The sequence below is a fragment of the Centrocercus urophasianus genome, unplaced genomic scaffold (assembly GCF_019232065.1).
Source record: "Centrocercus urophasianus isolate 14NV4802_14NV808 unplaced genomic scaffold, USGS_Curo_1.0 seq_34, whole genome shotgun sequence".
Lineage (NCBI taxonomy): Eukaryota > Metazoa > Chordata > Aves > Galliformes > Phasianidae > Centrocercus > Centrocercus urophasianus.
Window position 1 is genome coordinate 6,762,142 of NW_024884911.1, and position 24,835 is coordinate 6,786,976.

At 44.1% G+C, this 24,835-nt stretch overlaps 1 protein-coding gene across 3 annotated transcripts; it reads left to right on the plus strand.

The window, feature by feature from the left end:
- Positions 1 to 24,705, plus strand: GSN (gelsolin). 3 transcript variants are annotated; one of them, XM_042830645.1, is made up of 17 exons: positions 1 to 72; positions 13,747 to 13,948; positions 14,868 to 15,022; positions 16,017 to 16,178; positions 16,407 to 16,556; positions 16,848 to 16,937; positions 17,833 to 17,965; positions 18,410 to 18,498; positions 18,752 to 18,967; positions 19,790 to 19,923; positions 20,707 to 20,797; positions 21,196 to 21,366; positions 22,169 to 22,343; positions 22,621 to 22,745; positions 23,139 to 23,216; positions 23,731 to 23,791; positions 24,228 to 24,705. In XM_042830645.1, the coding sequence occupies exons 2-17, from the start codon at positions 13,756 to 13,758 to the stop codon at positions 24,395 to 24,397; spliced, it is 2,193 nt and encodes a 730-aa protein (XP_042686579.1). In that variant the 5' UTR covers positions 1 to 72; positions 13,747 to 13,755; the 3' UTR covers positions 24,398 to 24,705. The 3 variants fall into 3 exon arrangements, with proteins under 3 accessions (XP_042686579.1, XP_042686578.1, XP_042686577.1); XM_042830644.1 differs by lacking the exon at positions 1 to 72 and adding an exon at positions 501 to 542; XM_042830643.1 differs by lacking the exon at positions 1 to 72 and adding an exon at positions 12,271 to 12,495.
- Positions 24,706 to 24,835: the final 130 nt, after the last annotated feature.

Consider the following 24,835-nt stretch of genomic DNA (forward strand, 5'->3'; position numbering starts at 1 on the left):
CCGGGGCTGCCCGGCTGTGCCCAGCACCGCGTCCCGCAGCTGCGTCCCTCCCGCCCCGAGCGCCAGCAGCAGGTAGGGCCGGCAGCGCGGCGAGGACGGCGCGGAACCCTCCGGCCCGGGGTGCGGGGCGGCTCCTGGGGGCGGCGGGGCCGGGGGGGCGGTGGCGGCTCCGAGCTTGGGGCTGCCGGGGGGAGGTGGAGAGGGGCGTGGGCGAGCGGCGGCGGTTCGCGTCCGTTCGAGGCTCGGCGTGGGTCGCACGGCTGCTCCCAAGCCGGTGTCTCTACGTAACGCCGCTCCGCGGAGTGTGACTCGGTGTTACGCCGCGCCCTGAGACCGGCACGCCGTTAGCGCAGCCCGGGGCGGAACGCCGGCCGCCTGCTGAGCATCTGCGCCCTGTGTTGAGCGCTTCTGTGCCCGGGGAAAGGGTGTTTGAACAGAAATTCCACGAATGTAGATACTTAAAGTTATTTGAAATGTTTCCTAGGAAAAGTGTTTAAAAAAAAAAAGTTATGGGGATGACTTGTTTCAAGGAGGCCTCATTAGTAAGTAGATCCTCATTGAATAAAACTGCTTTGAATGTTATTTGCTTTTGGATGTGAAAAAAATTTGACTTTGCTAACAAGGATGACTCTAGCATCAATTTCTCCTAAGACTCCTTTTTTTTCTTACTGATCATTGCAATTCTTTCAGTTTTCCACTACCAACTTTGCATGATGCAAATTTCTCAGTGAAAAAAACATTTCCTTTGCTGAATTTATGGCATGGCTCAGCTTAGGGTACTTCTGCACTGGAGCAGAACGTGGTTCTCAAGTACCTCTCATCCTCTAGGTTTCCCCAGCTCCCCTGCAGTGTGCTGTGTAACATCTGCCCAGCAAATGAATTGTTATCCAAGTACTCAGGATCAGGTCTTGGCTATTGCAGATGGTTTCCCTCATCTTGTCCATGAGGTAGTTTATTCCACACTCCGTACTACGCAGTGCAGAGAGCTCCAACTTTAACCCATAGCAGGAAGAAGCAGAACCCAGCACTGCTTGATGTCCGCTCTGTGGGCTGGCTGTGCCGTGCCATTCTGCAAGGTGTGCCTGCATTCTGTGCATTGTACTCTGCTGTTCTTCTCCAGCACAGATAGTGGGAATGCTGTCCTCTGCACTGATGCTCCAGTCCTGGGCGTCAGTATTCATTTATCTGTGCCATCAATGGGCCCCACCACAGAGCTTTCTTGCTGGAGCAGGGTGGAGTTGAGTGTCAAGGATTTCACTAAAATTCAACACAATAGGGTGGGAATTGAAGTTATGCCTTGTAGGTGTGCGTGGATGGTGGACTTCTTAAATGCTGTGTTTAAATATGTGGGGGGATTTTCCAGTGGTTGCCTGAGAGTTCAGATACTGATGTGTTTTTGTGAGAACTGGGCACATGCCGTAGGTGGAGGAATGTCTCCTGCCCTCAGAAGAATGGACGCTTTCTTCAGCTTGGTGAAATCCTAATACTAGAGGGAAAATACACGGAAACTGAATCTGCAAACAATCTTTGGCTACTTTTGAGTGTCTGAAGTGTGACAAAGCAAAAATGCTACTGTTAGTTTCAACTTTGATTTTACAGGCACAAATCCAACCTGTCTGTGAATTTGCTCCTTTCATCACCAAAGCAGGGATGTGAGATAGCATTCCACAGTTTGGTTTCATGGTTCTGATAATGTTACTGAGGGCGGTTGCTGCCAGCTCCAGCTGAGGGGCTGGCAGCATGGCTCGTTCCATTACTGGGCTGTTTTTGTGGATACTGTATGTATTTTAGTGATACAGCCTCAGCCAAATCTCCTGAGTTAGCATTGGGGCCAACAGTGTCACTGCTGGGAGATGCTGCTTCAGGGGAGAAGAGAAGGTAAGAGCCTTCCTAGGGCGCACAGAGCAGCAATTAGCTGTTTTCAAAGACCTGTGCTGAGTCAATGTTTCCCCAGGTTCACATAAAGTAACTTTTTGTATGCTGGGTGCTGTACGGTGTGCTGGTGGGAATGAAACCATTCTTAAAATAGCCCTCTGACTTATTTGGTGCTCAGGATTTGTATCTGCTTTTAGCTTGCTTTAGGAATGCAAGCTTTGCAGCTTAATTCCAGACTCAGTACTGCTACTGATGTATTACTCATGTTTATGAAAGAAGATGTTGGATAGGAATCTGGAGCTCCACAAACCATCTATTTCCCCCTTCTGCTTTGAAAACCTAACAGAAGGAATATTTTAGTGGTTGGTTTTTCTTCTTCTTTTTTATCTTTATTTTAAATATGAGCTGAAGTGATGAAGTTGCAGATTGATTGCAGTGAAACAGAACATGGTTAAACATATGAAGTAGCTTGCTCACAATGAGTAACTACTGTATGGAGGGAAGCAGCTGTTCTTGTTTACTGTTCACTTTCACAGCACTTAGGAATTGCTGTATGAATAATCTATTTCAGAATACGTCTCTGCCTGATCACTTTCTGTACCTCTGTCATGTAGTTTATTCTGCTTCTCAGCATTAGTTAAAGTTCTTATTTTGTCAGTTTCATCAATTAATCATCATTTAATCACTTCAGATGCTCAGAAGACTAAAGGAATTTGAAAGAAATGCTCTGGATGATTAATTCTGTTCCGTAGAAGGAAAAGTGATGTCAGGGTTCTCAGCTACAGGCTACATGCTGGAGCTGTTTTGCCAGTATCAGGCAATCTCCCTAGGTGGGGGTAGTGCACAGCTACGGAGCCTGCCGTGCTCAGTTCATCTGCAAAGTATGTTTCTGCAGGAGGCGATGTGAGGAGGCAGTGCAGTGTGATACAGCCCTCGGGGCAGGAGCACAGTTGTCTCACCAGCTTGTCGGTGTCTCAGCAGTGACAGGAGCTCGCAGCAGATGTTTAGGCAAAGGAGAGAACTGAGTTTGTACGACAGATTTCCTTAGGTCTATCATTGTGGCTTTTGGCACAGAGAACTGCCACGATCAGGGATTTTCAGAACTGAAGGTTGCATTCAGATGATCGTGTTTAGGAGTCAATAGTCATCCCATCCCTTGTGAATTTCTCATATCTTTTTGTAGTTTCGTTTCCTGAGCAATAATTTCAATTTTGTGCCTGCAGAGAAGCACTTTTTTTTCCTTTAAAACTGCTACATAGCAATTAAGTTGTACTGCCCACATAGAAATAATGCCTTAATGCAAATACAAAAAATCGTAGTTTATTTTTTATGATTATTATTACTGCCTTTGTCATTTTCATGCCCAAGATTAATTCCAGAGTTGGATTTTCTTCAGAGCCCAGTCTATCAAGAATCTGTCTTGTAGGAGCAACTGTGGGGATCTACCAGGAAGAGCACTGTTACCACAGGAATAAGTCACAGCTCATTATCTCCAGCCCCGTATCCAAACAGGAGTAACTGCAATACTGCTGAGCCATGAGGCAGACTACAAAACCTTCGCAGGTTTCTGTTGCTGAAGAACTGTCTTCCCATGAGTTTGGCTTTCAGTAAGAACAGAAGTAAGTGAACTGGTGGTAGAAGTGTCTGAGCAGACTGCATGCACACAGGTCTGGAATCCATGGTGTGTGTGTGGTTGTTTCCCAAGAAGTCCAGGATGTTGGCAGATTTCCCATATTTACATTGCATCCTGCAGTCTGCTGGTTTGTACAGCAAAAGTACCCCGATTGCCAAAGTGGGTTCATCGTGCCTTTTATGCCTCTTTGGCGGTGGGTGTTGGGTGATTGGCTTTTTTGTACATGTGCCAGTCTGCCCACACCCTCCAGGTACAGCTGTGCTGCCAGTTCTTGCCCGATCACAGCAGTGGATGCTTTCTTGCAGCATCACGAGTCCATCAGCGTGCAGACACTCAGCGTATGCAGTCTGCTGATCCGGATGTGTATCTGGGGTGCTGGCAGAGAGCTGGTTTGGTGATATGGCTCTGATACATCCTGTCATAGGTGGATTCAGATAGGCAGTGTTCATAGCTGTCAGCTTCCAGTTCTTCACAGCTGCTCAGTGAAGGAAAACGTGAGCAGAAAAACCAGGAAAGGAAGTAGGAGGCTGTCACGGTAAGGGCTTGAACGAGTGGCAGGGTTTATCCCTGATTATCCACTGATGATGCATCTGCAAGGTTAGAGCTTGGACACTTGTGGAGCTGAACAGAGCTGTGGCAGCTTTTCCTGGGGTGCTGTCAGTGCTTGGCTCAGGAGAGCTGCATGAGGTGACACAAAGATGCCAGACTGGGACAGCCAGGCTGCACCAGGGCTGCTCCACCTGGTGCTGCAGTAATTTGCTGTGGTGCTCTGCGTGGTTCCATCATACTTCCCTTTGGATCATTATTTTATTATTATTATTTTAGTTTTTCTGTTTATTTTTTCCCCTCTTTGAGGTGAACTGAGATGTAGATAGTAACTGCATTCTCAGTCAGGATATTCAAACCAATCTGCCAAGGTTTTTTGATCAAAGTTTGGGATATGATGGTGACTGGATAGAAGGATTAGTTGGTTTGGACTTAGATTTTTTGTGTGTTCTTACTTTTACCCATTTCAGAGTGTTCTTTTCTCACTACAGGCTGTGGTTTTGGTCCTTTCCCTCTTCTTCTCTTTTGCCCCTTATCCATTTCCCAGTAAGAATCTGGAACTGCGCTCAGCTGGTGTCCCAGCACAACTGGGAGAGGGAGAAACAGCCATGTGTCTGTGCTAGAAACAAGTCAGGCAGTGGGATGCTGTCCAAAAACAAAGTTTAAACATATGTTATTTACTGAATGTTTCCACATGCAGTAAAAATAAAGCTACAATTCAAAACAGTGCCTTTAAAACACTGGAGGAAATGAATCATCCCAGAATCTCTCGGGTTGGATGGGGCTGCCGTGCTGAGAGCAGTCTCCATCAGGGCTTTCCCGACTTCCAGGCTGCCTGCCTTGAGAGCACTTGTGGTTCCTCAGCCATGAAAGCCTGAATCTCATTAAAAAGAAAATTTAAAAACACTGTTAATCACCAAAGGAAGACCAACACTTTCCAATGAGGAAGAAGGGAGTTTTTGACATGGCTGTCAGCAGCATTGCCTTCTCATGGCTGCAGGCCTGGTGCTCACAAGGGCTGTGGCAGCACTGGGACAAAAAGGCCTTTGAGAGAAGTTATCTCTTTGAGCCAGTGTGACCACATCTGCATGTATTCAGAGAACTGACAGAGGAACTGCAATAGCTCTTATGTCGGTTTACTCAGAAAGGGATGTTTGGGAGGAAAACCGCTGCCTCTGCAATGGGGCGGCCCTGTCTTGGATGTCCCAAGAGGAGGAGGAGGATGGTGGGGAAGTGCTGGGCTGCTTGTGCAGGGCTGCAGAAGCTCCTGGCCGTAGCAGTAACTCTGTCTCTTGTGTCCACCAGGGCTGGCACCACAAACCTGCAGCATCTATATGGCTCAGGCACGTCTGATGTTCTGATCGATGCCCCTGAATTTGAAGAAGCTTTTTGATTTTGAATGTGTCTGTGAGGTGAGGTAACTGCTGCTAGCTCAGGATGCTGCCCATCTGTGCAGCGCTCCTGTGCAGTGCCCCAGGCTCTGCTGCAGCACCATGAGGCCAGGCCTGGGGTGGGCTGCTCAGCCATGCTGCATCTGTGGGGCAGACAGGATTTCCTCTGTGTTCTTTTTAAGCACAACTGTTTTGTACTCAGCCCCAGTATTTGCACAGTCTTCTCCTGTCCTTGCTGTAGGTGTAGCAGTGGCTTTTTGTAAGCCCTCTCACCTAAGTCACCCGTGCCTGCAGCTTCACATGGAGCACTTCATGCTTCCCTTCTGGACTCCTTTTAGGTTGTCTCTTCTGGTTTCCATTCCATCTTCTCCAGTAATAATGTATTAGTCTGTGCTTCCTTGGGTTAATGATAATGAATTGAGCAGACTTTTGTGCTGCTGAGGAATGCACTGGCTAGCTCACACGGGGAGAACGGTTTGCATCAAGTTGCAGCTCATTTCCCTTCCACGCAGCCAGGACGTGGTGGCTGGAGGGACAACATCTGTGTCATTTCCCCACAGCTGACCACAAGCACATCCTCACTGCCTCCATGAGAGTGCTTTGGCTGTCACCACCAGATCTGTCTATGGGACTTGACAGGGAGTTGTAACCATATTTTAATGTACTGGGTTATGTCTTCTGGATTATATAACGCTCCTTTAAGACAGGTTTTGGGCACTGAACAGTGATTTGTGTCCAACTACAATTCGCAATTCATTTTTGTTTGAAACTGTAGGAGAGCTGCTGGTAGTTTCCACAGATCCATACTTATCTTTGCTGTGTGTGTAAGTGCATGATTCAGCTCTCACGTATGCTAAGGTAGGGCTTTTAAACAGTTGATTGTATCAGCAGATTTTCTCAGGGTGTGTTTCGATCAGATGGGAGACGTGTATATTCTCCAAGAGTTTCTCCCATGTAAGTAATATTCCTCCTGATTTCTATCATGCACCTGAGAAGAAACTCAGGCTTTTGTGTTTTTCCGTGCGCCAGGTTTTCAGCCTCTGAGACTGAACCTTCTGTTTTCTCTGAGCAGATCATATTCAAAAGGTAGAGAGACCAGAATAGAGCTGACATGACTCATAATGCAAACAAACAGCTGGAAAAAGGGAACAATACACAAATCATCTGGGTGTTCTAGTTTGCAAAAGTGGTTTAGTAGGAATTTTAACTTCTAAATGCAAAAACCTACTTGCCAGTTGTACAGATAATGCTGTACTTTGTGTCCTGGACTGTTGATGTGAATTCCTGTTGGAATCCAATGGGTATTTTAAATGAAGGAGGAAGCTGTTAAAGGAACAATGCTAGTTTGACCTTTCAGGATGTGTGAGTGGCTGCATCTGTTCAGATGTAACTGCTAGGAGTACTGCTGCCTCTCCTATAGGGGACTGAAATAGTTTGTGGATCTGCCATGGTTAGAGTAGGAGGAGGCTCTTCCATGCCAACTTTTCTATTCCCACAGAAGCCTTGTTTACTAGCTTCTTCGGGAGGTGGGATGAAAGGGGTTGTTCTTAGTACTATCTGTATATGACCTTAAGGCTGTCAGGAGACTGAAAACTGAACTCATCTCTCATTTTAGATATTTTGCAATGCCTGTCACCTTGGCAACAAAGCTGAAGTCAGATTTGTTTTCGGTGACTTACTGAAAAGTTAGTCACATTATATACTATTTTGTCAAGAAGGCAATAAAGAAAAGTATTCTCTTGTTCAATATGTACCATAATCAGTACACCGTGCTGAACTGTCTTCCCTTCTCTGTTAAATGCAACACCATGTCTTGAATTTCTTATTGTCAGAACTTGAATGTTTCTGTAATATTCAATCTGACAATCTTTGTAAATTCATCAGAGTTTTTACAGATTTGCAAAGGATCAGAGAAAAGAAATGGTTGTGTGGGTAGTCAGGAAGTGTAGATTATCTTCAAAGTGTAGGAGCAGCTAAACCTGAGACAACAATTTGATATTTGATCTGTTCAGTGACATTATCTCAGAGTCTGGAGTACGCAGCTCTTGCTCTGGCAGTGTTCTGTCACACGTACAACCTGCAACCTGCGGATTCTGTTGGGATTGATCATGCCAGTAGTACTTTGCTCCTTACAAAATGCCAGGACCCCCTGTTCTTCTTTTGTTGCAGCAGAAACGCAGTGATTTACTTCACCTCTCTGATACGGGTGGTGTAGAATGAGACAAGGGAGCCCTTCTGTTCCTGAGGAGACATGTTATTTCTGTGGAGCAATCTGTCTCTGGGCAACTGTTGACCACTAAGTAGAGGAAAAGAAAGGATTGCCTGGGTGGAAATGCAACTGTTTGCCTCCAAAGTCCAGTGAAGATTGAGGCACAAGAGCCATTTTTGAAGCACGAATGCTGTGTGGTTGCAGACTTCTGCTCAGATTTACTGTTCTCCCCATGCTTTAGAAATTCGAAGTGTACTTGGCAGTTATTTTGGTGCCCCGTATTATCATCAAAATGAAAAATAGTGCCTTTGCCATCTAAAAATGCAGAAATTGCTCCAGAATCATGCAGCAGGTGTTTTAGATGCTCAGTGGTGCAATGTTATGTTGGCTGCAGACCTTCCTTTCTGGGCCTTGTTTGTACAACACGTTTAGACAAATTAACTGAACCTATCGTGAACTAGGAGTGCAGCTGTAAATGAGAACAACCATTTGGTGATCTGGCCCACATTTAACTCAGCTCAGCTTCCCTGAGCAGCCCTGTGTGGGTAAGTCCTTTTCCTGTTGCTGGGTACACGTGTGGGAATGGCCACAATTTCTCTGTAGCTCGAACAAACAAAAAGTTACTCTGAAAGAAAGTGTGTGTTTGTTTTTCTCTTGTAAGTTACTGGCAGAATGAGCTATGGAAGAGTGTTTGCTCTGAAGGTAAGCCTGAGTTCTCCCTGGACAAACAAAGCCAAGCACCCTCAGGAGTGCTATTTCTGTTAAAGCAGGGTGCTGATAACATAGCAGTTAGATCTCTGAGTCTCTGCTTCATGTAAATACTTGGAATGTCTCTTTCCTTTGCAGCACGTACGGCTGAAGCTATTTAAACAAATCTTTGCACTTCTTTTGTCACCCACTGTTCTACCAGCGATTTTCCATCTATCTATCTATATATATTTGCAGTTGCTCATATTCAGTGAAAATACTGGGGAAAAAAAGCCTCCAGGAGCTTCACTGAATGGCTTAAAAATATACATGCTGTTCACTGTCTTAGAAACATTGAAGTACGCAGCTTTGTGAGGAAAGCCCTGCGTGCCAATATTTGCTTTGTCATGCAGAGGAGCTGCCTACTAAGTACTTAAGCACGTTCCTGTGCATTTAATCTTGCTTTAGTAAATTTTTACTTTAAAAATCCCCTTTAAGAAGCATTACCATTACTACCTTGCACATTTTGTGGTCTGAAATATCCTGGCAATACCGGAAGTCAGAGAATGTTTTGTTTGAGTGTGTGCATTCCTTCAGATCGGGTAAGCTGCTCTGGGTGTTTGAGGTTGAATAGGAATCAGGCTGGAGCTCACGAGAATGAAGTGTTGTCTCCTCTTTTTGATTCTGTGAGACTGGATGATACTGTGTCCCAGAAGGATATTTTAGGCAACATTATATAGCTGAGAGGGCTGTAGGTGTGAAGATCTGACAGTAGATTTGATTTGGACGGACTAGTCATTAATTGTTCCCACTAATTGGCACTGCCACGTGATGAGATGGAAGGAATAAGAGATTCTAGAGTCTGTCTTCACAGGTATGCCTTGCAGTGGAACAGGATGTTCCTTTCTGTGCAGTGCTGGGCTGGGTCTGAGCGTGGCAGAATGGGGCTCCTTGTCAGGAGCAAACTCGGAGGAGAGTGAAAACAAATGGTGAAAGTGCTGATAGCACAACTTACAGGAGCACAGGGCCTCTCTGGGACGGAGGAGTGGGAGCACAGCCACAGGGATGAGTGTGAGGAACATAAATGGGAGTATCTGGGGGGGGAGGCAAAGGGAACTGTCTCTTATAAATAGAAGTAAGCAAAGAAGAATACTGAGTCCCAGGTGGAGGTGGTGGAAGCACAGCTTGACAGTGCTGTAATGGAGAAGATGCACACCAGGACGTTTGCTGGGCAGAGAAACAAGACGGTCTCCCTGTTTTTTCTGGCCTTTCTATTGAAACAGGTATTTCCCAGCCTTGGGAAAATCATTTCTAACTGTACTGAAGAAGCAGACTCCAGATTCTGCCACTGGTCTGTGAGATACACACAGACTTTTGCACAAATTCAGCTTCCACAACACACCAAGTCCATGTGCTGTGTGCGGTAAATCAGGATGCTATCTCTGTAATTATTTCTGTAGAAATATTTGTCTCTGTGATATAGAAATACTAGAAATACTAGTCTCTGTGATAAGGCATTCTCAGACAGACCTGGCACGGTTGTGTTAACTGCACATCTGGACACCATAATGAATTGTGTTCCAGTTTGCTCAGAGCATTGGATTTTTCTTAAGTTCTTGTTTTTATTGCTGTGCAGCCAAGTGTCATTTAGATGATCCATCTGCACTGAAATCCCGTATTTCAAGCCCTTTCCTTGTTTTCCTTAAGTAACTTCTCTTTGCATAAGATGCTGACCCTGAGCAGCACCATTTCTATGACTAAGCTGGACAGTTTTATTAACATCAGCCTGAGGTTTGCTTTCTTTCCCATGTCTCCAACAAGACATCCTTTTGGGTACGGTCCTGGCAACCTTATCTGGCATTTACCAGCAATAACACATCCAGAGCACAGCTTTCTGTGGCTTGACTCAACAATGCAACATTAGCACAGCAGTAATAAGCTGTACCAGCTGCTGGCGTGTGTTAATGTTGCACTTACTGTTTTCTGACATGCTTCAGATGAATCCTTACCAAAGATTATTACAACACACAATTTATTTACCACCACTCTCGTTCCTCTGCAGCTAATTGACAACACAAGCTTGGATTCGGGACAGGACTTACAAAATGCCATGTTAATTAATGGACCAAATCTAGGTGTTTGTTTCCTTCCACTTCTCACCTTCTCCCTTCTCCCCCCCAGCCCTGAAAAAAAAAAAAAAAGTCTAGGGGATTTGAGCTTACCCTGAAATGGGATGCTAGCAGTGAACATTATCCTAGGTCTCTTTGCGTTCCGTCTGTTAAGTTTGGCAGTGTCTCACTGTACGGACTTTTATTAATAAGAAGTCCAAAGTATTTTTCCATTTGGAAGGGACTCAGCTCTTTCTAATGTTGTGCAATCCAGTCGTCCTGGTTTGGGTGTGCTGCAGCTGCAGAAGCCATTCACAGCTGGTTTTCTCGGAGCATCAGAGCTGTCCCAGTACACAGTTAGGCTTCCAAAATTTTGTCACCAGATTCAGACCCTTTGACACTCTGAAGTTCCTTCATGGAAATCAGAAATGTCAGCAGGATTAAGGCATTGTTTTCATAATCTATTTCAGTTTGAGAACTTGCACTGAAATTTTCAGAAGCGCATTAACTAAAGCAGTGCTTGCCAACTTGACATTTAAAAACAAAATGCGTTAGCTTGGACAAGAGAGAAACTGTTCTAGGAAGAGAGAGAAAGTATCCTCATGGAGAGAGGAGAAGGCACATGCACTGTGGGTCTGATCTTTCCATACGGGAGTCTTGTGGATGCAGCCAGGTGGAGCGTTTGGCTTCCTGTTGAAGCACCTGCTGAAAACTTGAGAAAGCATGAACACTGTCAGTAATTCTTCTCAGGGCGCATTAAAATCACCAGCAATATGACCACACGTAGGCACTGGGTATGTTCCTCCTAGTGTACCTGTTTGACCTCCCAGGATGTGCGTGGCACACATGCAGCATGTCTGCAGCAGTCTGTGCAGCCGTCGGCAGCGTGTGGCAGTGCCGGACCTCAGACGTGGCTGCTCCACCTCCAGGAGCAGCTGCACCAGCTGGAGGAGTGTGGGGCTGCTCTGCACCTGGGCTGGAAGTGCAGTGTGAGCCTTCCTGTGCAGCCTGTGTGCTGCGGGCACCTGGGAGGTGTGATGGGCTGATGGAAGGATGAGCTCTTGGCTGCCTCTGTGATGGTGATCCATCAACGTGCCTGTTGCGATTCCATTGGCCCGAATGGGACTGATGGCTGCTGTGTTTCTGTCACAGGGCTCTTACTACACCCTCGGTGGTATTTGGTTGTGGAATTACTGAGTTAGTGTTGCTCTCTCACCTGCCAGCCCGCTAATGCCCTTTTGCTAACACTAGAGCTGAAGTGCACTTGTCTATCTCGAACTCCTCTGGCTTGTGTTACTCTGATGGAGGTTTGTGCAACATTGAATTCAGGTGCAAGGCTCATGATGAATTTTGCTTCCTGCTCCTCTGACAAGTTCAGAGAGATGAAGGTGTATTCCCTCCATCCTCAGGTTGTTGGGATGTGCACCATTAGTGCTCCTCTGTTCTGACATCTTCCAAACCTCTTTCTCTGCAGCCCTTGCCATCTGGAGCAAGTTTGCTGTTCGTTCCTCTGCGTCTCATCAACTTTCTATTTAGGTGCAGTCATCAGCAGACAAAATATTGCCTTTGTTGTTGATGTCTTTTAATTTCTTCCTATCCCCTTGGCCTTATGACTGGGTATTTGGCTTGTTTTGAACACATTTGCTCTGTCATTTGTAATGGATAGCATATTGTCTTGAGCTATTGCTGGCTGGGATGAAATATCTGTAAGTGGCTGTAGGAGTCTGAGGCTCCCTGAGGAGTGTGTGCACAAACAAGTTCCGCCCCTGCATTGCTGAGGGGGTGGGCGTGTTTGTCCCTGATAAAAGATGCCTGCTGCAGCGCTCTTCGATATCGGCGGGAGGAGAAGGAGGGAGCTGGGACTCCCTGCAGCTTCTGCAGGAGGAGGGAGAAGCCCATCTGCTGTTAGAAATGGGAAAACAGGGCTTTGGTTATATTTTTCTTACCGTTTTTTGCACAATGGCTCTGAAGCTGAACTGTGTGAGCTCCATGTCTGTTGCAGGGCTTGGCTATGTTGTTACAGCAGCTGTGGTGCTTTCAGCTGTGGTAAGTGACCAGCACCACAATTAAACATGGGCAAACTTTTACTCTTCAATTACTTGTAAGAGTCACCCTGTTTTCTAACTTCGTAAGGAGTTTGTGCAATTTTATAGTGGGATCTGGGGAGGAATGAAGTCGGGCTGACTGCAATCAGAGCAGTCAAAACTCACTGTTTTCCATCTTTATCTGTTTGATATCAGCTTAGGAATCACTTTGGTAACCTGCAGTTTTGCTCTCCAGTTTGTAACATTCTTTGTTTCTGCCTTGGGAGCTGAGCAGGTGACTCCTGTGTCGTACTCACACTCCTGTCCATCAGCTGCTGTGAACTCTTTTCTTTACCGATTTATTGGATGCTTCTAATATAACATTTTAATTTTTTCTTTCCTGTTGTCTGCTATCACTTACAGGCATGCTATAATATACAGACAAACGTCTTTTGCCAATACTACAAAAATGTTCTGTTTACTTTCAGTGTTACCAAAGTGAATTATTTTCATGTGTAGCTAAATGAAACTGTTCATTATGTTTTTGTAAAATAATGGATTGTATGTTGTAAATAGACTGCATTTGTGTGACAGTACATGTGTTAAAGCAGAATTGCAACATCCCTAGGACAGGATTTTATGGATAGCACTTTACTTCCTAAAATAGAGCAGTGGCACAGAAATACTGAAGTAATGTGTCTCTTGATTATCAATAGGAGAATTTAAGAATATAAGGAACTTTTTAATTATCTCTTTGATATTCACAATATTTTCCAGTGAGAGCAGGGTTAGATTACACAATAATGATAATAATATCTAGATAATACACAATATGTAAATAATGATTAGTAATTGTGCAAGCTGTACAACATATAGTTAAAAGTGATATGTCCATTTCCTGCAATAATTAGCAAGGAAACTTGTATTTCACTTCTGCGTCATATTGATAAGCTATAAATTGCTTGGAAAATACGTAAAGTAAAATGAAGAAATTAGGGGGAAAAAGAACCCCAAAACAACGCTAGATAAAAGAGAGCCTGCAAAGGAATGTGCCAGGGATGAGGCATGGAATAGAGTTGTTTGGAATGTAGAAGTAACAATCATCAATTGAGAAAGATTTCGTTTATTTATTCACAAAATTCAATGCAGGAGAAAAGAAAGGAAACTCCGCTTGTTGCTTGGGACAATAGCTAAGAGATCAGAAGCAAAGTCATTTAAACAAGAGTTTCCTTGTACTGTGTGGATTGAATAACATCCTCTGTCCTGCCCGTAGCCTGTCAGCATGGTGGAGCACGCTGAGTTTTCGAAGGCTGGGAAGGAGCCTGGCCTTCAGATTTGGAGGATTGAGAAATTTGATTTGGTACCAGTGCCAAAAAATCTGTACGGCGACTTCTTCACAGGAGATTCTTATCTGGTGCTGAACACCATCAAACAGCGCAGTGGGAACCTCCAGTACGACTTGCACTTCTGGTTAGGTAAGGCTGTGGGAGTGCCCCTGCTGAAGTGAATTCTGTTCCCCTCGCTACTCTGACATTCTCCAGTAGGTGTTACCCAAGGAAATAAGGAACAGAACTTTGGGCATCCTGGGAATGCAGTTTTGGTGCAGATATTGCTACTCGCCTTAAATATTTGGAATAGTTTCTGCAATAGAGAGTACAGCCACCTCTGTACCTGGAAATAGAACTGTGGTATCAAAATAATGGCTTTTCTGATCAAGGTGATGTGATTCCTGGTTCTCCAGAGTAAGTTGTCAGACCCACAGAAAAGACAGGAACTCAGATGAAGGAGTCTGCTGAAATCTTTTCTATTTCAAGGGGTAGAGGTCAGTTCAGACCTCCAAACTGGCCTTCTGCAATAAACATCACTGAGTGACATGGCAAGGCTTTCTCCACATTCTATAAAACTCACTGGCAATATCATAGTTAAATCTGTGTAGGATGCTTGCATGGTGGTTTGCCCTGTTTGTCATCTGTCAATAGCTTTTCTACCCTAAAGAGATTCTGAGAGGCAAACTGCTGAGGAACTGGTGCCCTGCTAGTCTCTACAGCCTTAATGAGCTGATGATGTCTTCCTGCAGATTCATCTGCTTGTGAATTTGGTCCATGAGAAGCTTCCTTCCAGGGCAGGGTGAAATAGCAAAGGGAGAATGTGTGATGCTTAGCAAAACCACAGCTGTGAAGCAGTGGGGCTGCAGCAGTTATGGTGGTATTGTAACCCTTACAGAAAAATAACTTTTTCTTATGCTGTGCAGGGTCATTATTAGAAAATATTGCAAACTGCTACTCTGCAGATCCGTGTGGAAGCTGAACTTCCAGGAATTTCCTTTCTCCCTTGTGCTTATGCTGAGGCAGAAGCCTTGCATTCTCTCCGCATTTTTGCCTTTTCATTTCTTAGGAGATGAAAGCTCTCAAGATGAGCGAGGGGCAGCTGCCATATTCACTGTTCAGATGGATGACTACCTTCAGGGGAAGGCTGTTCAGCACCGTGAAGTGCAAGGCCATGAATCCTCAACATTCCTGGGGTATTTCAAGTCTGGCATCAAGTACAAGGTAGGTTATGGCTGGATCTTGATCCTGCCAGTCTGAATCAAATCTGCAAGAAATGACGTCCTGCCCACTTCTCAGAAAAATAAGAGTTGCCCTTTTGCCAGTTGTTTAAAAAGCATTCTCAACCAGATGTTTTCAATGAGGTGGAACTGACAGGGTGGAGAACAGCAGATCCCAGTGGGAGAGCTTTGGCTCAATTAATAATGCACAAGGAAAGCCCCAGGAAATTTCAGGGATTGGGATTTTGTTTTTCTTTGGAAGACAGAGGGAAAAAAACAGTCTCAAGATGTCTGGAATGAGTTTAAGAGCAATCCAAGTGAATGGGAAACGCCTACACAGTAGGCTTAATTTCTCCCAGTTACTTAACTGAGGTTGGCCTTGCCTGTCTCTTTTTCTGTGCTCAGTCCAACTCCTTACCATCCATAATGTTGGCGGAAAGCAGATGAATAGTAGTACTGTATTTTCTTGTAATAGAAGTAGAAACATACAGTCTAGAATTGCTATCCTTAGTCAGGACTATGGTAGTAGAAGGAAAGGGATATCAGGTCAAATGCTTGCCAACTACTTGTATTTCCTTGTGTTCAACTCTCTTAATCTTTCTGTTTTGCTTATTTCCTGCTCATTTGTTACTATTTTCTATTCATTCCAATTTGGTAGTACTTTTTTGGACAATACATTGTAGGGGTAGGGAATCCTAGGGCTGGGATAATTTTTGGTAGGCAGGAAGTGCAATATACATGGAAATACACCCTTCACTCCACCAACCAAAATCCTCTGAGAATGTCAGCTGATCTCATGTTTCTAGCAGTGTCCCACAGACAACAGAGGAATGGATAGCTGGGATGCATCGCTGGATAGATGGACATACAGAAGTCCAGCCTGCACATATTAGCTCCCTCTGCAACTTTCTGATGACCCTCTGTCCTGTGACACATAAAAACTTCTCATGTATAGCAAATCAATGTATTTTTTTCTTCCCTTTTAATTTTTGTCTTAGGCTGGTGGCGTGGCTTCTGGCTTCAGGCATGTGGTTCCCAATGAAGTAACTGTGCAGAGGCTTCTCCAGGTCAAGGGCAGGAGAACAGTCCGAGCAACAGAGGTCCCTGTGACCTGGGAGAGCTTCAACACGGGGGATTGTTTCATCCTTGACCTTGGCAGTGTAAGTACAGCATAAAAGATGAGTTATCAGACTTTGGGAGGCAGGAAAATTCTGATTAATTAATTTATTTTTTTCCTTCATGCTGTGTTCAGTTATCTCAGGTGTTCAGCATTCTGAAACATCACGTAGCTGATTCTGTAACATCTTTCAGTCCTGGACATGCTGCTCCAGAAAACGTCATGTTAGGGTCTGACAAGTGGCAGCTGCATAACTTCTCTTTCTCCCCAGAACATCTACCAGTGGTGTGGCTCCAACAGCAACCGTCAGGAGCGTCTGAAGGCCACCGTGCTAGCCAAGGGGATTCGGGACAACGAGAGGAACGGTCGCGCCAAAGTCTTTGTTTCAGAGGAAGGAGCAGAGCGGGAGGAAATGCTTCAGGTTGTTCACTTCATCCGTTTCTCTATGCTGGAAAGGGAAGGGCAGTATGTGAAAGAACAGGTGCAATGGATAGGTAGGCTCAGTTATGTTTGTGTGTACACAGGAAGTGCCAGCGGTAGAAACACTCGCGCTTCAATGCAGACTTGGTCTTCTTCATTGTTGGGACAGCAGGATATTTTTGCTGATTTTGATCTAGAAGTTTCTTCTCCTTGTTCCTTGTGGCTGGAGCATCTGCAAACAGAGATTTTTTTGGATTGGCTAGTAATATTTTCTTTCCTCTCTCTCTCTCAGGTCCTAGGACCAAAGCCCAGTTTGCCACAAGGAGCTTCTGATGATACTAAAACTGATACAGCCAATAGAAAGCTCGCTAAGCTCTATAAGGTAACAAGAAACAGATGAACCCTCACGATTGTAGAGAGTGAAGTAATCTTTCCACAAATAGATGGAGCTGCAATAGCGTAGAAGAGCTGATCTGATCTGACTCAGAGTCTTTTAGGAACCTTTTTAAATTTAAGCATATGAACCTTGATTGCTTACACTGCATACCCACATGCTTTTTACTGTCTTTATCAGAGACCAGAGTCAGCAGTGGGGATTCAGCTGGAGCTTTTCAGGAATTTATGAGAGAAAGGCAGAGTGTGAAATGAGTGGGGAGAACGCTGTTAAAAACATGAGAAGAATGGACTAGAAACTGGCTTTATCTCTTCCAGTATGCAGTGAGCATGATGAAGTAATGATTTGGAAGGTAATGCTTACCATCAGTTAGTATGAGTGCAGAAGACTGTTCAAGACTGTCTGGGAGGAATTCTTCTCTGCAGTTGTCTCCACTAATGACTTGGTGAATATCTGCCCAGATGGTTTGTAATGTAGACCTTTAGTTATTAGGAGGTACGAGGACTCAGACCTTTAAACACTCTCGACACACGGAGGCCTACTCACAGTTACCAAGACAGCCCAATTCAGTTCTGAGATGCAGTTATTTTGCTTTAGAAGAATTTTAATGGCTGCTTTTGCATCCAGTACGTTTAGCAGTTTGGACTAGTCTTTGATTCTAGTGATTTCTGCTTTGCTAGACATATCTGAAATCTTCAGATTAAGTGCTAGGTTCTGTCCTTCCATTGCTGTGTCAAAGGTTCCGTGTTTGAATGATAATAGTGCCTGAAGCAGCCATTGCATTCAGGTTGATTTCGCTTCCACTCCATGAGTTTTGGATTACTGCCATGAAGCTGAAGGCAAACAGACAGTGCCTTATCTAATCTCTGCACTGTTACCACAGGTCTCGAATGGGGCTGGGAACATGGCAGTTTCCCTTGTGGCAGATGAGAACCCCTTCTCCCAGGCAGCACTGAACACAGAAGACTGCTTCATTCTGGATCATGGCACAGATGGAAAGATCTTTGTTTGGAAAGGTACTGGAGAGATGCAGGTGAAGCTGGTTATGTATGCATAGGATTTTCATCCTGATTCCTGTTTCTTTTGAGCCAGGTAGGAGAGTGTTCACTTGATGGAGGTGGTGCTTTTCAGGGCATTAGATAATGCTATCAGATAGCATTAACAATCCTGGGAAAGCAAAATGGCAGGTGCTGAGATACTGGGTTTTGGTTAAATGAAGGTTTCTGGGAACCAGAAAGAAAAAATGAATTAACATCATAAGCAAAAAGGAAATTGTTCTCTCAATCATCCTAGAAAAGCACAAAAGAAATAAAAATTTCATTTAGTACTCAGCACCATCTTCTAGCTGGAATTCTGTGCCCTTCAGCTGTTGCAAAAGGTTGAATTGCTATGGACCGTTTTTCTCTGGGTAGATAAAACTTGTTAAAAGTTGCTATCTTTCCTGTCTCTTTTCATTAAAGGCAGGAGTGCCAATTCTGATGAGAGAAAGGCAGCCCTGAAAACAGCTACTGATTTCATTGATAAGATGGGTTATCCAAAACATACCCAGGTAAGGATGTGCAGCCCACCCAGATGCCACTGTGAATAGTTCTCTACCACATAGGCACTGACTCCAGAGCACAGCTCACGTGAAGTGTAGCAGTCTTTCAGGTAGCTGCTGTTTGGGTGGACATGCTCTTCAGCAGAGAGACCCTGCAGTCTATCTCCAAGGCTAAAATGGCCACTGTCCTTAAATTGGCATTTACTGCTTTTCAACTAGCATGTAACATGTAACTAGCATGTAACTGGCTCTTCTGTTTCAGGTCCAAGTCCTCCCTGAGAGTGGTGAAACACCCTTGTTTAAGCAATTCTTCAAGAACTGGAGGGACAAGGACCAGACAGAAGGACTGGGAGAGGCTTACATTTCTGGTCATGTTGCCAAAATCGAGAAAGTACCTTTTGATGCTGCCACTCTGCACACCTCCAGGGCCATGGCTGCCCAGCACGGCATGGAGGATGATGGCTCTGGCAAGAAACAGGTAAGCTGGGTCAGAATCCTTTTGAAGAGTTTCCAGAATTGTCTTTACTACTTGATGCCTTGCTGTAAGAAGAGATGGAGCTTGAGACTCATCAACACTGCACTTTCATAAATGCTGGGGTAATCTTTAACATGTAAGATACCAGGAAGGTCTTGAGAGCCCTACAACCACGTGGTGTAGATGAGCTGTCATTTTCACTCCCAGATTGCCCTGGGGTCAATGCTTCACCCAACACCATTGACCCAGACTTCTTTCTCATTCCTCCTCATCCTATTATTCTAGCTCTTGCCATCATGCATGTGATGAACAGTTGTCCCAGAACACCTATCTGACACATCTGGATGTTTGTGTTTGTGCATAGAAGCAATGGTCAATGTGGGCTTGAAAGAGCTGAGCCAAGAGTCCCAGCCAGCCTTGTACTTTTCCAGAATCTCCAGTAAACTAAAATCTCTGTTCATCATAACTGAGAGAAATCAAAATCATCATGTCATGTACAAAATGGGCATCAGTGCTGGCAGTGCTGGTAGTCTGACTGACATTTCTCCTGTGTTTCTCACCATTCGGAAGGCCTGATCAAGACTGGGAGTTCACAATTGGATAAACTGAACGTTCCTTGCTTCCAGGCCTGGCTGCAGGCTGTGGAAATCTGTAGTGGATGGGAATGGCAGACTTTTAATGGCTTTCCCCAGCAGGTGGGGCTGCAGGACTGCGAGTTTTGGGAAGCTGGATGAAGAAAACAGCTCGGTCTCTGCTGAGGAACATCTGCTTACTTGTATTTCACTAAGAAAATTTCTGGTCCTCTCCCTTTGTGCTCTTTTCTAGATTTGGAGAATAGAAGGCTCAGAGAAAGTGCCAGTGAATCCTGCGACATACGGCCAGTTCTATGGAGGGGATAGCTACATTATCTTGTACGACTACCAGCATGCTGGAAAGCAGGGGCAGATCATCTACACTTGGTGAGAAAGACTGGGCCTTTGTAGAAGCTGTGAAGTCTACTTCTTTGAGAATGGGTCACTGCTGGTTCCCATTTATGGAGGATCCTCAGGGAATATGATTTCACCTATGATAGTATTCTCTCCCAGAGCATTACTAGAGGTCTGGAAAGTTTTGAAGTTTGAATGGAAGGAATTACTGTGATAGCAAACAAATGAAAAAAGATGCTTGCTTGCCTGTTTGTTTGTTTGCATTTCTAGCAGTACTTAATCCTTTGGATCAAGCTCTGGACTTCTTGCAGTTTCTACATCTGAGACCACTGTAACTAACTTTTCTTACTTTGACACTTTGACTGGTGGATTGGGACTGTTACATGTCCCAGGCCATGCCTTTAAGGAGGAGCTTTTTAATGGTCTCCCAGTCATGTTCTTGCTCCTCAGCAAGCAGAGAGGGCACAGGCAAGCTGTGTAACTAAAACCAAAAGGAGTGCAGTCTGTATAAGTACTGCACATATAGTTCATGCTAGTCATGTGAACAGGCATGTTTTTAAGATGGCTGCTGAAAGGATCTTTGGAGATAGGCATGGAGATACTAAAGAATGTCTGCTGATTATCTAGAAAACATCCATATTTCCCTCTGAAATCAATCAGTCTTACAATCTAAGACAGTGAACTTCTTTTTCATGCTGAATGAAGTGCTACTGAGGTTTGGTAGCTTTGACATTTTTCTTACATCTTGATCTCTGTAAGGTGCATGTGTTGGGGAGCAGGCTAAAAATGAAACTCAAATTTTGCCTTCTCTTTCAGGCAGGGTGCTCATTCTACTCAAGATGAAATTGCGACTTCGGCATTCCTCACAGTGCAACTGGATGAGGAGCTGGGAGGCAGCCCTGTGCAGGTGAAAAACAAAAAACCAACAAACAAAAACAAATTAAAAAAAAAACCAACACAAAAACGGACTGAAAATAAATAGGATATAATTGGTTTTCTCATACCTTGCAAGTGGCAGTGAGCCATTTGCTTTCTAGTGTTAATAATTCTCAGAAATTAACAACCTGTATTTCATACAAATTAATGCAACATGTTGGCAGCCAGCAGAATTTGCTAGGAAAAGCAGAAAATGCCCTGTGTATATTTAATTACATTTTTTGCTGCTGGATTGGTGAAGACTGCAAACTCTGTGAGTTGTGTAAGAAGATTCCAGCCAGAAAATGGCAGCCAAATCCATTTCCAGCATACCTTACGCTTCTCTTCATCAGTGCCTTAAAACTGACAGCAGGTCATCTATTTCTCTAGAAACGAGTAGTGCAAGGAAAAGAGCCACCTCATCTGATGAGCATGTTTGGTGGGAAGCCTTTGATTGTTTACAAGGGTGGAACATCTCGGGAAGGAGGCCAGACCACACCAGCACAAACACGGCTGTTCCAGGTCCGGTCCAGCACCTCGGGAGCTACCAGAGCTGTAGAGGTATGTGGAGAGAGAGCCAGCTGCTGTGTGGGGCACATAAACTGCAGTGGGGATGCAACCTCTTCGAGAAGAATGAAGGCCAGATTGAGCTTTCTGATGTCAACTGTAACAAACTTTTAAACCTGCAGAAACTGTTTAAAGATGTCTCTTTTCTGGTGAATAAGTGGTGATAATCATTATGTTCATTTTGGTTTATAAATATAATCTCAAACAGGTTAAACCATTCTGTCTTAAGTCCGCAGTAGATGTTACACCCTGCATAAAACAATGGTTGCCAAATACTGTTTGGTGCTGGATACTGTGACTTGTTCTAAGATTGTGTGACCACACTCCTACCAGTGGAAGACTGCAAGTGCTGAAGACTCTGAATAAAAATAGAGCCTGTGCCAGCATACAGGCTGAGAGCCCTTTCTGTTTGAAAGAAAATACACACATACAAATAAACATTATGCTAATGAGTCAGCAGCAGCAGGATGGTGCTCTGATACTTTCCTCAGCAAGTTCTTATATCTCCTGACAGAACCATAAAGACTGGCAAAATGACAGCCCCAAGCATCTGAGCAGAAAGTTGTGTGTATCTGTAGGTTGTATTCAGAAACACACGTTTGTTTACTCTTCTTGTACGGCTAAGCTTCACTCATTACCCAGACAGAGGCAAATATACAACATATACTGTAACCCTACATGCTTACAAGGAATATCTTGTTTGAAGTTTAAGAATAGATACTAACTTTTATTTTGAAATTACGGGCTCTACATAGAGGATGATTGCACCTCACATGTGCAACTTTCTTTTTTTCAGCTGGATCCTGCTGCCAGTCAGCTGAACTCCAATGATGCTTTTGTCCTGAAAACTCCCTCTGCTGCTTACCTCTGGGTTGGCCGTGGCTCCAACAGTGCAGAGCTGTCAGGAGCACAAGAGCTGCTGAAGGTTCTGGGAGCTCGTCCAGTACAGGTTTCTGAGGGTAGAGAGCCAGGTGAGGGACATACATGAAGTCTGATGTCATTTCTGTGTAGCTGCACTTTCTCAATAATTATTTCCTGGATATTTTCTTTTTGTCTCTCAGAGAAAGGAAATGTTAATGTGACAGAGGGGGCTTCTCCAACCTAGTGTCTTCATAATGTTTAACAGCACACCCGCGTTTGTAGACCTCTAGAACTTTCTGACTTAGAGAGAAGAATGCTTGAAGTCCTACCCAACCATACTGCTTTCCAGCAATAGCTGGAGCAACAGCGTATCTATTTCTTTATCAGATAACTTCTGGGCGGCCTTGGGTGGAAAAGCTCCGTACCGTACGTCTCCTCGGCTGAAGGACAAGAAGATGGATGCTCACCCCCCTCGTCTTTTTGCGTGCTCCAACAAGAGTGGACGCTTCACTGTGAGTGTCTGGAAAGATTGTCAATTAATTCAGCATTCACCTGACAAAGCTGAGAGAAATTTAGTCTGAGTATGCCTGAGTCAACTAATGAGCTGTTACACCCAATTTTCCTTTGTGGCGCTGCCTCCAGAGGGGAAAGTATTAGCACCAGTTATCTTTTTCTGCAGAGACAGCAGCTACCTCTATAGCAACTTCCTATAGCAACCAGCATTCCGATTCCTAAGATTTTAACTCACGAATCTTTCAAGCAGCAAGAGGGAGCCATAGAAGCCTTGTGCATGAATGAAAGGGCTGACAAGAGGTGAAACGAGAGCCCTGGTGAACTGCATTTCTCTCACTAAGGTAAAGTGACACTTGCAGAATGTCGTCATATTTTGATCTTATGTTTTTCAGATTGAAGAAGTCCCTGGAGACCTGACTCAGGATGACCTTGCTACAGATGATGTTATGATCCTTGACACATGGGATCAGGTATGTCATGTTCACCTGCTAAGGAGAGAAGCAAAGAATATACACCATGTGGCTCTAGATTGAGAGATCCAAATTAAAATCACTAGCAGAATTATTAAAATTGTAGAGTTTTTTTGCTTTGAAGCCTGAGAACAAAACGCCTCACCTGTGACACTGAAGAGAACTTACGCCCAGAACCTGTGCTAGTTGCTGTGCATGACTCAGCCAAAAGTGAACTTAGAGATGAATTCTGTGTCTGTTTTATGTAAAGATGTTCAAACATCAGTTATTTTTTTCTGTTGTTAAGCTGGTGTACAGCTTGTTCTCGTAATTAGAATTTACAGCAGATAAACTGCAGCCACATGCTTCCTGTCATCTGCCAGAAACTTTATTCAGGTGGGTCAGTGTTCCAGGCACACCAGGAGGAATCTGTTTCTGTTCAGTGTTGTACTCAGTTCAATCCTTATCTTCTCTTTCATAGGCACGTTGGCTGTTGCTGAAACAATTCATGTGATTTATTTTTTTTAATCTATAGGTGTTTGTATGGATTGGAAAAGATGCCCAGGAGGAAGAAAAGACTGAGGCTTTGAAATCTGGTAATGACATTTTTCCTTCTGAAATAAATGCTTCTTATTTTCCCACCATCTGATTCTAAGTCAGACAATTTAATATACTGACGAATATATCTTAATCATAACATTCAATGTTGTGATCAAAATGATCACACAGATTGAGAAGAGAGACTTCCAAAGGATTCCAAAGAAAGGTCTGGTGTTTAGACACTGTGCTCAGGCCCTAACAGTAGAAAAGTATCCCTTTGTGGGGAGTACAGACTGTCCTTATATTGGAGCATTTTATAATCCTAACGTGTTTTCTACCTAAAAATGCCAGTCTTCTAACAGGTCTAGATAAAACCACAGAGTAAAAGCTTATTTGTTTTAATGAAAAATCTGAAATTGTATCTCTGGCATCCATCTGCTGCTCCCTAAGATTTGTACCTTATGAGATTTTCTTCTACTTGTGCCTTTACAGCTAAACGATACATTGAAACTGATCCAGCCAGCCGTGATAAGAGAACTCCAGTCACACTCGTTAAGCAAGGCCTGGAGCCTCCAACCTTCTCTGGCTGGTTCCTGGGCTGGGATGATGACTACTGGTCTGTTGATCCTCTGCAGAGAGCAATGGCAGATGTGGATGTCTAAGTAACAGGTTTTTCCTCTTTTTAATAGAGCAAGTTTAGTTCCTTCAGTGCCTTCAAGAGCTGCTTCCTCCTGCTGGATGGATGCTAGCATGGCAATGATGTTAATAGCCAATTAGCTGTGCAATAAGTACCAAAACCAATCACAATACTGCTCTACTCCTTGCTTTGATTGTATTTAATGTGGTAAAGCTTGTTTGGAATAGGAGAAGAATGGGTGAGCTTTGTTACTAAGATGAAAACGTTGAACAGAACCTGTAGATCCCACCTTTGAACTTACTTGAAACAAATACACACCTTAAGAAAACGAAACCTTCTCTGTGCTGTTCTTTTGTGAGAGCGTTAAATGTTTACAGAAAGGATTTTGTGGTGGCTTGGGATGTTTTGTTTTCCTCTCCATAGAGCTTCTAACATAAGCTCTATGTTTAATACTGTGGTAAAT